At 39.0% G+C, this 14,916-nt stretch overlaps 1 protein-coding gene across 7 annotated transcripts in view; it reads right to left on the bottom strand.

Annotated features, from left to right (window-relative positions):
- The window catches only part of Plekha1 (pleckstrin homology domain containing A1), a 48,957-nt gene that overhangs the window by 12,941 nt on the left and 21,100 nt on the right, over positions 1–14,916 (bottom strand). For all 7 annotated transcript variants that reach the window (XM_055608863.1, XM_055608867.1, XM_055608865.1 and 4 more), the window contains exons 4-6: positions 14,352–14,397; positions 7,336–7,433; positions 2,270–2,395 (exon numbers count right to left, since the gene is read on the bottom strand). In XM_055608863.1, coding sequence (XP_055464838.1) covers positions 2,270–2,395; positions 7,336–7,433; positions 14,352–14,397 — 270 coding nt within the window. The remainder of the gene's footprint in view (positions 1–2,269; positions 2,396–7,335; positions 7,434–14,351; positions 14,398–14,916) is intronic.

Genomic DNA, 14,916 nt, shown 5'->3' with positions numbered 1-14,916 from the left:
CATTATTTTCAGCTTCTGGCTACTAGGAATGAGGCTATTATAAATGCCTAGAAGAAAACATACTAGGCTGGAGAGTAACTGCAAACTTACTCAAAGATGACAAGGAAACCACCACACAAATTTTTTTTAGAGTGGCTGAACTGTTTTATTTACACCTCCACCAGCAATGAATAGGTGAGAGACCCAAGCATCCCTGTTCGGGTGAGGTATTGCCCTGGGTCCTTAATTCGAATTTTTCTCTACTGGCTACAAATGGCAGCCATCTCTCCTAGTGTCTATTAGTCTATATTTCATTTTTTGGTGAAATGGCCGGCTATGAATTTTGTCTACCTTTTAAGGACTTTTTGGTTTGTTAATTACTGGGTTTTAAGAGCTCTTTCTGTAGATAAAAGTCCTTTGTTAGATAAGTACCTTGTAAACTTTTCTTTCAGTCTATCTCTTCTATTCATCCTCTGAACAGGGTTTTTCACAAAACAAGCATTTGAAATACTCGTGATGTGCAATTATTAGTCTTCTCCTTTTATGGACAATGTAATGTGTTTGATGTCAAGTCTAAAAGCTCTTTGCCTAATCCTTGACTTACAGATTTTAAAATTCTGTATTACAATAAAACAGCAGCATTTTCAGAAATGTTTTTTTTAAAGATTTATTTATTTATTTTATGTATATGAGTGCTCTGACTGCATGTACACCTGCATGCCAGAAGAGGGCACCAGATCTCATTACAGACGGTCATAAAACACCATGTGGTTGCTGGGACCTCTGGAAAAGCAGACAGTGCTCTTAACCACTGAGCCATCTCACTGGACTCCAGAAATGCTTTAAAATGACATCTTCTGCTTCTATAGAATCTAATCAACAACAGCCACAGGCACAAACACAAACCTCACTGGTGTCTTAACACACCTATCCACCAACAGCCAACATAAGGCATATCATGGAAAAAAAGCTCAGCCCAGCTAATTACCAATCACAAGGTTAGCAGGCTGAAATTATCACTTTCAGAAAAAAAGCAATCCTCCAACACCCTTCTCTTTTTCCCTATTTTTTTTTAATCTAACTTTGGAAAAATAAAACAACAACAACAAACCCCTGTAATTAGTGTTATTAAATACCCTTTGCCAAACAGAAAAAAAATATAACCAATATTTAATTTATTGATGTTATGAGATCAATCACATTCCCACTAATCACATTCCCTTGGCAAAAGGCTTGAAAAAGATGGTGTATGTTACAATGTTAAAGGTTTGTAGAGGATCAGAGTTTGTTAAGATCAAAAGACACAGAAGTAATGAGCATATCCATACTGCCAATAGCCATCACTTCACAAATTCTTGGTTTCTCAACTAACACTATTTTAATTTATATTAAAAGTACATTTTCTCAATAACAATATAAGAAACTTAAGCCCACATAAAAGTTTCAAGTTCATTTTTAGAAGTACATATTTATTTTTCCTAATACCCACACATATCAGAACTTTTAGGATACTGATCCAGCCAGAGCTGCAGTCCTCAGGTTGTAGGAAAATGATGACAACACACACACACACACACACACACACACACACAAAACAGGTTTTTAAAAAATTACCCAATATTTGCAGACTCTAACCCAACAACTTTACTTTCAAGAATTAATTTATCTTGCTGTTGACCCATAAGCTTAGCTGCCCAGGAAGCTGAGGCAGAAGAAGCTAAGGTTCAAGGCTTGTCTGGGCTACAAAATAGAATTGAGGACAGCTTGGGAAATTCTTTTAGACACTGTCTTAAACAAAAATTGAAAAAGAATCAAGTTATAGCACAGTAGTAGGGCTCTTGCCTAGTATGCATAGTAATCGCCAAAGTTTAAGATATAAGAATGTTCATCACAACATTGTTAAATAAAATAAAGGAAAGAAAAGAAAATCCCTCCATTTGTCTATTAAGAGAGGCTTATGAATTATGGTAAGCCCATAGCAGAACTGTGCAGTCACCACAAGTGAGATGGGAATTTGTGAAGACTGATCTGAGATATCCTGCTACAAAGTATAACATGTAACTCCCATCTCCACTTCTGCAGAGAGAGTACAAAAAATTTCAGCTCAGAAGGATCAAATGTTTATCTGTGTGACTTCCAATCTTTTTTACAATAAACACACAAAAGTTTGTGAAACACGTTCCAATAAGAAACCAAACTGAATTCAGCAAAGACACTCCGCTTCAGTTTTGATGAAAATAAAAGTATCAATATGCAGTCATGACCAACACAGAACAGAAGCATTTGTTACCTGAGTTGGAGTGATGATGGGTACACCACCAACAATGTCAGTTCTGTAAGACACTTGCTTCTTGCCACAGTCACCGTGGCGACTCAGGCTGTCAGAGGCCAGCTGTGAGTCTGACTGCTTTGGTACCTGAAGAGGGGAGACAGACTATCATGTAACCAGAACTATATTTGCAAGCCTCATCACCACAGGATTTTCAACTGCTTTGTAGATAACTGACAAATGGTAATCTATTTACAATATTTTAATCCAAGAGATCAGATTGTTCTGGCCTACATTTTAAGGTACAGCAGTTATCAACTACTGCTGGTGCTCATGCAGTCACTCCCTCACACACTTCCTCCTTCCTCCCCTGGCCAACTCTCAGCACACTCTGAGAAGGAAGCAGGCACTTAAAGGCAACAGGGAATGTAGAGAAATTTTAATTCAGAACATGGCTGCTGTGGCAAGAGATCTCATCCAAAGACCTAGGTAAGTGATCCGGCTGGAATACAAACATGCCTTTACTCCAAGAGACAGAGGCAAGTACATCTCTGAGTTCAAGGCCAGCCTGGTTGGTAAAGAAAAGCTTAGGTCCGGGTGTGGCAGTACACGCCTTTAATCCCAGCACTCAGGAGACAGGCACAGTTCTCAGTTCTTGTCAGTTCTATTCAGTCAGCTCTGTTGAGTCAGGAAGCTGAGAGGCAGTTCAGTGGAGTTCAATTTGTGGCAGTTCAGTTCGTGGAATTCAGAGGCAGCAGTTTTTACCAGGGGAGTTTCACAGACAGAAGATGAAGAGCGAACAAGCTAGACACTGGTAAAGACAGAACGAGCCAGAGAATGAGAAGGAGCCAAGAATAGAACAGATTGCTAGAGTTAGTTTGAGGCCAGGCAGCGCAATTCAGTGAAAAAACTGAGAGAAGCCAGATTTAATCAGTCAGCTTGGAGAGGAGCTTGAGGCAGAATAGCTGAGTTGAACCAGCCGGCCAAAGTTCAGAAAGAATTAGACAGGGTGAGCATATTCAGCAGTAAGTCTCACAGGCTGAAAGAATTTAGGCCTAGATTAGATTGTATAGAGGCTAGAAGCTGCCAGGGCTAGGTAAGGAGATGGAGGGGGTAAACCTTGTAGACAATTACCTCAGGTGAATAAAAGTTACTGTTCCAAGAGAACATAGGTTGAAATACCAGCTATACTACATTCTGGCTAAATTTGTGCAATAAAATTAAATAAAACAGGCACAGCATCAATTATATACTGAATATGATTTAAAAGGCATTTTATTTAGATGTCTCCACAGTCTTTCAGAAACTATCAACAAAATGAATGACAACGTATTGGTAAAAAAGGTAATGGTAAAAAAACATTTAATCTAAAATTAAATCATTTGCCCATCACCTGTGAACTACAGAGAAACTACTAACACTGCAGTCAAAGCCTCTTCATGTACTAATGTGAATCCATCCAAGACAGGTTATGTACATGAGACACCACCCAGGAGCATCACTAAATCTGTAGATTTCCAGCTCCATCCCCAGAACAAGTCTCCAGGACACCCCCTCAAACTGCAGTTTCAGAAGGAACAGGTGCTTTTGAGGGACTATATTTGACAAACTACACTTGAAGAAACTCTATTCCACACTGTGCTGTCACTGTGCATAACACTGCACTCACCAGATGTGGAAAAGAACCTGTGCACACAGGTTTATTTACAAAGAAACTTTCTTCAAGGTTCTGAATAAGCCTAAATTGTGTATGTGAGAAGATCTTAATCCACACACACTTATAAACATAACTGTTTGTGGGTAAGAATGGCTTATATCTTAGAGGGAGAGAGGGATGGAGGGAAAAAGGAAGAGAAGAAGAAGGAAAAAGAGGAGGAGGAGAGGAGGAGAAAAAGGAGGTGGTAGTGGTGGTGGTCACCAGGCCATGAGGACACATGGAGCAGGAGTGGCCAGGGTAAGACGAGGTGACACGCAGCATGGGACACATGACTGAGAAACAGGCCAGGCTAGTATAGTTGGTTAGATCAGTATCTGCCCAGTTATGGTGCTTGAATGCTTGATACTTATTAATAAATGTGACAGGTCTGTGTGAGTGGGCATAGAAAAAAACCTTTCATTTTAACAGTGGCAAGACATGTATAATCTCTCTGTCTGAAATGTCCAGCTGGCAAAAACCTGGTTAACATTGCAGGGCAGCAAAGTTGTTCTTTAAACCAATATTCAGCTTACTTGTCCCAGTTGTCATTAAAAAAAAAACAAACAAAAAAAAAAAAAAAAACCAGTCGCTGTGGAATTTCTGCTACAACTTTAAAAGATGAGTCTTTAGATTAAAAGCTAATATAGGCTTTTAAGTTAGAACTTAGGGTGGAAAAAGGCATTTTAGAAATAGTAGACTTCTGCTTAGGAACAACTATGGATGTCTTTATCACTCTCTCAAGTAAAGGACCAGAAGCCACTACACTGAAGGCAGACTAACACACATTTGAAAGCATGCTTCCAATTTTTATTTTCCAAACTTAAGTCACTGAAAGTGCTGTCTGAGATTATTTCTTCTGATACTGACTTTTTATAAATTCTTTTTAGTTTTTAAACATCTAGGAGAATTTACAGTGTTCCGCAGACTTAGGGAAGGTTAGACAAACTATAGCTGTGAAGGGCAGTACACTATGATGCAACACTCCTCCACTGGAACTACTTAACTAATTACCATGTCCTAACGATCCCTAAGATGAAACCATGCTCTGGAAAATGAATTTAAAATTTTAAACATATAGCTCACATAGTACTCAGCAAACCACTAAATTATAGTTGATCAAATTATCATTTGGAATGATTCCAGAGGAAGGTAAACTACACATGTATTAAAATGGAAATGTTAATTTTTATAAGCTCCTACATGCAAATTATTACCATATAAGTATGAAATTAGACATACCACATTCCTATATACTTAAATATGCAAAATGCCTATGAGATCTAAACTGGTATAATTTTATTTTAAAGAATTTAACAAAATTTCTATCTGTAACTTTTTTTCAAAAATGTGTATGGGTACTCTGCCTGCATATCTTTTGACTGTGTAGGCCAGAAGAAGGTATTATATCCCCTGGAACTAGAGTTACAGATAGTTGTGAGCAGTCACATGGGTGTAGGAAACCAAAGCCAGATCCTCTGCAAGAGCAGCCAGTGTTCTTAACCTCTGACCCATGTCTTCACCCCCAATAAAATGTATCTTACTAAAGCCTGGAATTCTCTCATTCACCTAATGTTTACCTAAAATTGACTCCCACCAATAACCAGTTCTATATTCTCATCACTGCAGGTATAATTCCTTCACTGGTTGATTTCTGTATTTTACTTGTATTTATAATTTCCAAACTATTAATTATAAAGTCATGAAATCATTATCAAGATTTATCTAAAAACAGTAAAAACGCCATATAAAATAAAGGTGCAAGATCAAAAGAGGTAATTAAAGGTCTATACCATAAACACTGCCAGTTTCTCCTCTACACTGAAAAACTTGCACATGAAAAACTACTTAGTTCCAAGAATAAAAGAAATAACAATTCAAGGCATTCCAACTTGGTAAAATGCTGAGACCGGTCATTCAAATTTTCTCCAAATCACTAAAAGCCAGTTCTGCTTATTAATATAAACTGTGAAAAATAAACTCATAAAAGTACTACATATAGCCTTTATAAAAACATCTTTCAGGTAAGAAATATTTACTAGGAGCTCAAATGATCAGTTAAAACCTTATAAGAACATAAACTTCTGAATCTGTTCAAAATAATGCTTTCCTGAAACTGCACAAGCCCCAAAATAACTTCTGCTTCACATACAGATCAGATGTGGTGTGTGGGCGTTTTCTGTCATGCGGTAACAAGCTGTTCTGGTGCAATACAAAAAAATTTGACCTAACTAAGAACAGCCTTGGTTGGCTAGCTTAACTCTCTGTGGTGCGGCATAGACATGGAAGTGTTCACTTTAGATGAGGATTTTATGTGTTGATTTTGAGGGCCCAAGCTCTTTGGCCACGGGCAGACAAGGAGCAGTAAATAACTGCACTTCAGTGAGAACAGACTTTAGCTGATACTCCTTCCAGACAGTCTACTCTGTGGAAGGAGAAAGCTGCAGCGGAGCAGCGCATGTGCGCAGCAGCAGCAACTTGCTCAGAAAAGCTTGACTGACTTTAAGAAGGGGCTCTCTGTTCGCTGCACTGCGGATTTTGGGTCTAGGAACCAATGAGCTTGCCTGGATTCTATACCCAAAACTCACATTTCTGGAAAGTTGAGAGTAGTAAGCCTTCCACCTGAAGCCTGCCTGCTGGTACGGTGTAAGTAATTAGTAAGTGCTGATGATCATTTTAAACCAAACAGAAGATTTTAACAGCAGTCAGTTGTAGTATCAGCAGGAGGGAAGAATAGCAGGCCCAGGAACTCCAGGGAAAAGAACAGGTGAGAGAAGGAGTTTAGTGCCTCAGACATCTCTAGAGCACTCTTCAAACTCATTCTCTCTAGACCTGCACATTCCCTTGTCCGCACCCACCTTCTCCTTTGCCTGTCATGTCTTAAAAAAAAGGAGAATGCTTATGGTCATCCTGAGTAAGTGGTCAAAGTCTCTGATTCTACTCTAGATATAAAAAGAAGAACAAACCACAATCAGCATGCACTGTAATGCGAATCCTTACTAGGAACAGGACAAGTGAAAGCCAATGACAGGCTGGCAGTCTGCCACACACAAGAAAATGGTTCACATTCAGAACTTATCTTTTAAAGCAAGATTGATTATACAACCTGCTGGAAAGCTAATGACATTAAACACATTTTTTAAATGTAAAGATTACTTCTGTAGGGGCTGAAGAGATGGCTCAGAAGAGCACTGCCTGCTCGTCCAGAGGTTGAGTTCAATTCCCAGCAACCAAATGGTAGCTCACAAGCATCGATAGTGAGACTTGGTGCCCTCTGCTGGCGTGCAGGCACACATGCGGGCAGAACACTGTATACATATTAAATAAATAAGGCTTTCCAAAAAAAAAAAAAATCACTTCTGTAACAAGAAAACATTTCAAAAAATACACTTACTGTAATTTTTATAGCTTTGTTCAAGACATTCACCCACTCCACTAGGTCTTGCTGATCATTGGCTTGTAGGAAGTATTTTCTCATTCCTGCATTCATAACTGTCAAAAAAAGTTAGGAATATGAAATATTATACGTGTTACCTCTATATTATGTTAGAACAGCTGCAAAAAGTCTTACCAGATTCAACATTGCAAGTCTAGGATTTGACCAAATACATTAGGCCATATAAAACACTGATTTCATCATTGAGTTACATAGGCAAAACTCATTTATGGCTAATTTTCATTAAATGAGTATACCACTAAATAGTGAGCCAGTTCCCCAATGATGCATAGTTCAGTTAACATAAATCATTACAGTGAAACATCACTTGCGCATATTCTTCCACACTTTGACCAGCATTTCTGTGGAATAATCTTGATACAAACTTACTGAGTCACAGAGAAATAACATTTAAAATTTTTGTTCTGGGGGACTAGAAAAATGGTTCAGCGGTTAAGAACACTGGTTAAGAACCAAAGGACATGGGTCACTTCCCACCATCCACGTAACAGCTCACGACTGTCTGTAACTCCTGCTCCGGGGGATCCAATATCCTCTTCTGGTCTCTGAGAACACTGAATACAAGTGATGCACAGACATACATGCCAGGAAAATAGCCATACTAATAAAATAATTTTTTAAATTATTAAAAAATAACTTTTAAAAATTGCATTAGTCCAGGTACAATAACTCATGCCTTTAATCCCAACACTCAGAAGGCAGCGTCAGATGGATCTCTGTCAGTTCAAGGTCAGTCTAGCCTACAAAGCAATTCCAGAACAGCCAGGGCTGATACAGAGAAACCCTGTCTCAAAAAAAAACAAAAAAGTAAAACAAATAAAAAACCCTTAATCCCTATACAGAAGCTTCTTCCCAACTGTGACAAGGCCTCTAATACCTCTCACCTGTATTGTTATTAACATCTGTGCTAAATAATACATTCCTTGATTTAAAGTCTTGACTCTTGAGGGTTGAGAGTCTAAAGCTTTATTTCATAGCTTTCTGGTAGCTGTTCCTCCTTGGTACAAGGCTATGTACTGCCTCTTCCCTTCTGCCTCCTAGCCCCAGCACAGTAGAGTGCTTCATGAGGTCTCCAATGTCACTGCAACATCTCCACTGTGCCCTTTCTGCCTTCTGACATTTAGGGAAATAACTTTGGGACCAAAAAAATGCCTCAAATGGTGTTTCCATTCAACAGACACTAACTGATACAGCAGTCTATTATCAGACCTAATTAGTTGCTAATTAGTAGATAACTAGACCTTGCTTGAGTTTGAATAGAAGTTTTGTGTGGGTATTAGGCACCTACGTTTGCTTCATGTTTTGTATATTCTTTTGCTCATTTCTCTTGAGTTGCTCAGTTGTAATGTACTGATCTGCAGGAGCTTTTCTATTAACCAATTGCTTTATAAGCACTTTCCCTGGTCTGTCATGAATTCTCATGTTGTTAATGGTATCTTTGATAAAAAGCAAGTATTTAATCAGTTTCCCTTTAATCTTATAGACTTCATGTATTTAAAAACCTCCATAACTTAAGTTTATAAACATCCTTCAGCCCCTATAATATTTTTAGCCCCAGATTAAGTTGTTTTAATACTTTCACACACACAAAAACTTTTTTTCTTTTGAGACACAGTCTCTCTATGTATCTATCCTTGGCTGTCCTGGAGCTCAATATGTAGATCAGGCTGGTCTCAAACTGATAAGAGACCCACCAGCCTCTGCCTTCCAAGTGCTAGGATTAGAGGAGTCCTTTCTCTAAAATTTACAAATGGCTCACTGTGGCGTGGGCCTATCCACTGTCTGTAGACAGCTGTCTACAAGCCATAAGGGCCTCTTCAATCACACCTATATACATCATATGCACTGATCTAGAAAACCAACTACTACTGTAGGAGCTAAGGCATCTGAATAGCCATATTATTGAAATTGTTCAAATATAAAATCAACTTCAAGGCCAGTCTACATACTGAGTTCCAGGACAGCCAAGGCTGCCTCAAAACCAACCAAACAAACAAACAAAAACTTTCCAGAGTCTCCACCATAACACGATTAATTAATGTACTTGCACTCAGTTGGATATGACTAAGAGAAGGAATTAAAAACCCTCAAGCGAAAAGAAAAGTGATTTCTAAAGCACAGATGACGTTGATACTGGGCCTGAAAGCAAGGCACTCTAACCAGAGCTCCCTAAGTTTAGGGTGGCAGAAAAGAAGCCAGAGTACATCTTATGAAATGCCACAGAAAAATTCATCTGAAAATGTCAAAAAGTGTAATAAACCACCAACTGTACTTTTGAGTAAAAAATTAAATATATGTACACATATATTTACATATATATGTACAAAAAATAAAATAGTTTAAAAATAAACAAAAAGTAATAGTGTACTACAACAACTGGCACAAAGCAAATGTATAATACAAATATTTCTAAATGAAAAATATTTATATGAGGGCCTTTTTGAAGGAGAAAAAAAAGAGGTCAACACAACTAAACTAAAAAGACTCTTTGTAGTTTGAGATATAGCTCAGAGTTTGCCAACAATGCACGGGCTGTGGATTCCATTTCTAGTTCCTGAACCCCACACCAAAAGCTATAACCAAAAAAAAAAAAAAAAAAAAAAAAAAAAACCTCTTGGCACACCTTGTGGTTAGAGTAAAATTTCACATGCTTTTATTTCATGTCAAGAGGGGCATAGACATTTGCTACAAACTGAGAAGTCAGAACGAGTGAGGCTGATAGCTTATGCAGGGCTCTGGAGCACAGTCTGATCTGAGTCCTGCTCTCTTCATCCTTCCCTAGAGAAATGACAATGCAAGTGAAGAAATGGACACAATATTCCTCTCTATCACCAACTTCAGGTTCCCAAAGAGTGTGAATTACTGGAAAGTGGTATACATGCAATGCAGAGGAGGGAACAGAAAGGGAAAGAAAATGCCTTGACTACCACAAACACAAAGCTAGGACACCTCTAAGTTGCCAAGCTTTTTAAGCAAGTTTCAAATGAAGCTGAGTCTTCAGAGGCTGGTCTGCTTCCTTTTTCACCTGAGTACATTTTATTCAAAATTTTGTTTTTTTAACTTTTATTCAAACAAGAACAAACAAAACAAATGTATAAAAAATTACAGCAGACATTAGTGTAACTGCAGCAAAAATTCTCTCATGATCAGGACTAAATGGCTGTGGCCACAACAGCTCCTTTCTTACTTCTCTGGTTTGCCCTTCCTCTATTAATTAATTAATCCCTCTATTAGTTTGTTTTTGAGAAAGTTGCTCAGTCTGTAGTCCTGGCTTGCTGGGGATCTGCCATCCTCTTGAAATGCTGAGGTTACAGGTTTAGAAGTAAGATTGCCACATACGTTTCTCTATTACCACTTTTTAACTTTTGCTGATTTTTTTTTTTTTTTGCATTAAAAAAAAAAAGCTTCTCTGCTGAGTTTTATATTACTTGTTTCTTTTTTGTCTCATAACTCTCCTCAAATACTAAGTTTGGGCTATCTGTTACTATTCTAAAGGAAGGACTTAAAAGCTAGTTGTACCCTCTTGGGTTGTGGGGTTGACCTTGTACAGCTCACTATCCAGCAAGCTCTCCTAGTGGAAATATCCAGATGTCAGTACAGTTCCTGGGTTCCTGAGGGTACTCAGGCTCTGCCCACCTAGGGCTGGCTGCAGCTGGCTGCAGGTTCCCTGGGGCTACATACAGGACAGGATGGCATTCAGTATTCAGATTCTCCTTTAATCCTCCTTTTCAGCTTCATGCCTCATTCCTTCCCTTCTCTGGGATTAGTGTTAGTTTCTATTTCTGGAGACAACACACATCCCATTCCCTGCTGAGCTGGGGGAAGGGTGGCTGCCCACAAGAGCCAGATGGAGACACAGACTACAGGGTTTTATTCTTTCTTTCTTTTTAAAGACAAACAAAGAACCTGTTAGTCCCTCCTCACTGTAGCTTCTCCCATCCCCCTCAATCAAGCCTCATTACCTAAACCTATTAGAGAAAGGTGGGGCAGGACCCTAAAATGGTTAGCTATTCATTGGTCTCTCTCTGCTTGCAAACTTAGCTACCATTCCTCCATTGGCTTCCATATTTATACACTGAGGGCCATCTGCTCACGTCCCCTACCTTTATCTAAGGTGAGGTTTTACTGTTTCTTGTTCCCACTGTTTCAGGGCAATTAGACATGGTGTCACTTAGAATGAAGTGGGAGGTCCAGTCTCTCTCAGACTTCTACCAACCTCTTCCCTATTCCTGCTGGCAGAGAACTACCAAACCACAGAAAGACTAAAAAGAGGCTCATCTTAATCTTTGATTCCAACTAAAATCATTATTCTAACTAGGCCTAATAACTATGAATGTTGTGTTTATTACTTAAACTAGTCCCTCAACCTATCAAAGGGGAGATTTGTGTGTGTGTGTTAAAAAGCATGTGTTTGGGCTCGAGGTGTTTTAGCTCCGTTGTATTGTCTAGTATACCCAAGGTCCTAGGTTGATATTCAGACTGTATGACAAAACAAGTATGAGATTCAATATTCTAATAAAGTTCTGTTAGTTGAGGAACCCTAATACCCTTCAATTACAAGTCTCTGAAACATCCTCTTACTTAGTAATTGTAATCTGCAATAAATATATAATAATTACAAATGTTTCTTAATAGAGTTCTCTGAGCAGCTAACTTCAGTCTGTTCACAGTGGCTTCCCTTACTGGATACATGTGGCTACCATCAAATACTGCTCTAAATGTCAACCTGCAGGAAAAAGTCACCCTCATACACAGAAGAGAGCAAAGAACTTAAACACTAACATTAATTCTGCTGGTTAGTCTCTACTTCTGCCCCTTCTTCCATCACTGTAACATACTGGGAGGGCAGCAATTTTTTTCAGTTTGACTCACCACTGACCCTCTAAATTTCTCCATACATTAATATGCATTAATTGTAAAAGCCACAAGGTCTCATTATGCCACTCGGCCCATCCTCTCTGGATCCTTCTCTCTCTCTTTCTCTCTTTTGGAAAAACTTCTCCAATATATTATTATTATTAACAATTTATTCATCGTAGAACCCAATTGTAGACCCCTTGCCCAACTACTCCCAGTCCTACCCTCCCCTCCTCTTCTCTCAACCCCCTTCTCCTAGTCCACTAGTAGGGGGAGTTCTCCTCCTACTAGATTATCAAGTCTCATCAGTACTGCCTGGATCCTCTTCCTCTGTGGCCTGGCAAATACACATCGCCGGGGGAAGTGCTCAAAGAGCACACAACTGATCCTTCTCTTGCTCTATGATTTAGTTACTTGCCTCACTGCTACAACAACATATCTATAGAAGCAATTTAAGGAAGGAAGGGCTTATTCTGTTTCCCAGTCCCAGGTGCTGCAGCCCATCATGGCAGGGAAGGTACAGGAGGAGGAAGAGGAGGAGGGGTCCCACTACATCTGAAGTCAAGAAGCTGAGAATGATGAATCTTTGTGCTCACTCACTTCCTCAAGACCACAGAATAGTACTACCTACATGAGGATGGATCTCCCTTCCTCTGTTAATGCTTAGGGAGTTTTTTTGATGGTGATTCTAAATTCCACTAACTTGACAAGCAAGATTAGGCATCACACCCCAGCATCCTGTTCCATACTAGTTCTTTTCCCCTTCCCTGACCCCTTCTACTTTCAGGTCATTTTTACCTCTAACTTCCACATATTAAAATAAATAAATAAATAAATAAAACACTTCTGAGCATATGCTTAAAGAAAATGAAATCAGCATACAAAAGAAACATCTGTAAACCTCCATTAGCATTACTCATAATAGCAAGGACATGGAATCTGCCTGGGCAGGTACCAAGTCTCTAATGCTCTGTACTTTTTCTTCTAATGTTCTTCTAGATTCTCTCACCTCTATCAGCTTCATCCCAGTTTAAGGCCTTAAGAACAGTAGTTCAAAAGCCACATGACTGCTCTACCTGCTTAATTCCTATGCATGGAGCCAACACTCTCATTCACCTCAGGTCTGCGTATGGCACTCTCTACTTTCTAACCTTTTCTCCAAATAACAAAATGCACTGGTCAACATACCACACTCTGACTTATGCCTCCAGTTCATAAACCATATTCTCCTCCTTTGCACATCTCTGCCCATGAGGTTTTATTACTTCTAACTGTTGGTAAAAAGTGGTCAGCAATTTACTTGCCCCCAGCATAGGGTGTTCTCATTCATGGAGGCATCAGTGACTCTATACCCCCACTGACTACTGACTGCTTGAATGATACTGATGGAATGATAACAACAGGTAATTCATTTGTCTATCAGCCAGCCTGAGATCCTTGAGGAACCAACACTCCTTATTCTCCCAGAGCCCAATGTGTCCTAGGTGATCTAAGCACCTACTCATCTACCACCCTCAATGACTCCTGCCTCCAGTATTTCATTCCCTCACAAAAGTCCATCCATTGCTTGGACATAAAAGGTACATATAAACACTAGCTGAAATATTGCTGAGATCATTAGGTACACTTGAATGCAGGGGAGGTTATAACCAGAATGAGAAGGGGAAAGGGAACTACAGTTGGCAGCCAGGGTCAAAGTTTTATCCCTCACCTGGATGATGGCTGTAAAGGGATTTCCCATAGAAATTTACAGTCATTAAGCCATAGATGTATTTCTTATGACTGTTCTCCTTTATAATAGGCTGATGTAATTATATCAGCCTACTTTAAAATAACTAACAGGGCTGGCAAGATGGCACTTGCCACCAAGCCTGATGGCCTGAGTTCAACCATGCCATCAATCAATCTATGAACCCACATGGTAGGAGGAGATAACTGACTCCTGTAACTTATTCTCTGATCTGTACATGAGTGTTGTGATACGTGTGTGCATGTATGCACATACATACATATACATACACATATTTTTTTAAGAAAACTCAGAGGAGTTTGGTGGAAGATGTCATTTAGGAAATAAAATAAATGTAGCTACTTACCAAAACAAAACTCTGCCTTTGGCCTTAACTTAGTTGCATCGCTAACCTAGTAAGAAAAAGAGGTCTGAGTTATCCTTCTCCACATACTACAATACTCAGTCTCAAATACTATGCAATCTTCCACATGCACGATTTCCCACTTAGCATACCAATGTGAAATTAAAATTTAAAAGTAACCTAAAGATAGCAAATTAGATATAGAATCTGGGTCCTAATTATATAAGACAAATGATGCTTCCACATTTTCTTTGAACAAGCTTTTCTCCAGGAAATGTGAAAATGAAAGTATACCAGTGACATTATGTCACAGATATACTATTAGCTACATACTATTACAGTATAGAAACTATGAATATTCCTAAACTTCGTATTTCTATGTTGGCAGCTAACTATAAGCAAAGATGATGGACTGCATGCTTGTTTCTTTAAAATCTAAGACTTTAAAGAAGACCTTCATCAGACAATGCAGACAGTCCTGATGAGACCTGATAGGCTAGGGTCAGATGGAAGGGGAGAAGGACCTCTCCTGTCAGTGGATTGGGGAAGGGGCATAGAAGGAGAAGAG

Source organism: Psammomys obesus, unplaced genomic scaffold (genome assembly GCF_907164565.1).
Source record: "Psammomys obesus unplaced genomic scaffold, mPsaObe1.curated_primary_1811, whole genome shotgun sequence".
In the NCBI taxonomy this organism is placed as follows: Eukaryota; Metazoa; Chordata; class Mammalia; order Rodentia; family Muridae; genus Psammomys; species Psammomys obesus.
This window is presented reverse-complemented; position numbering and strand designations above follow the sequence as displayed.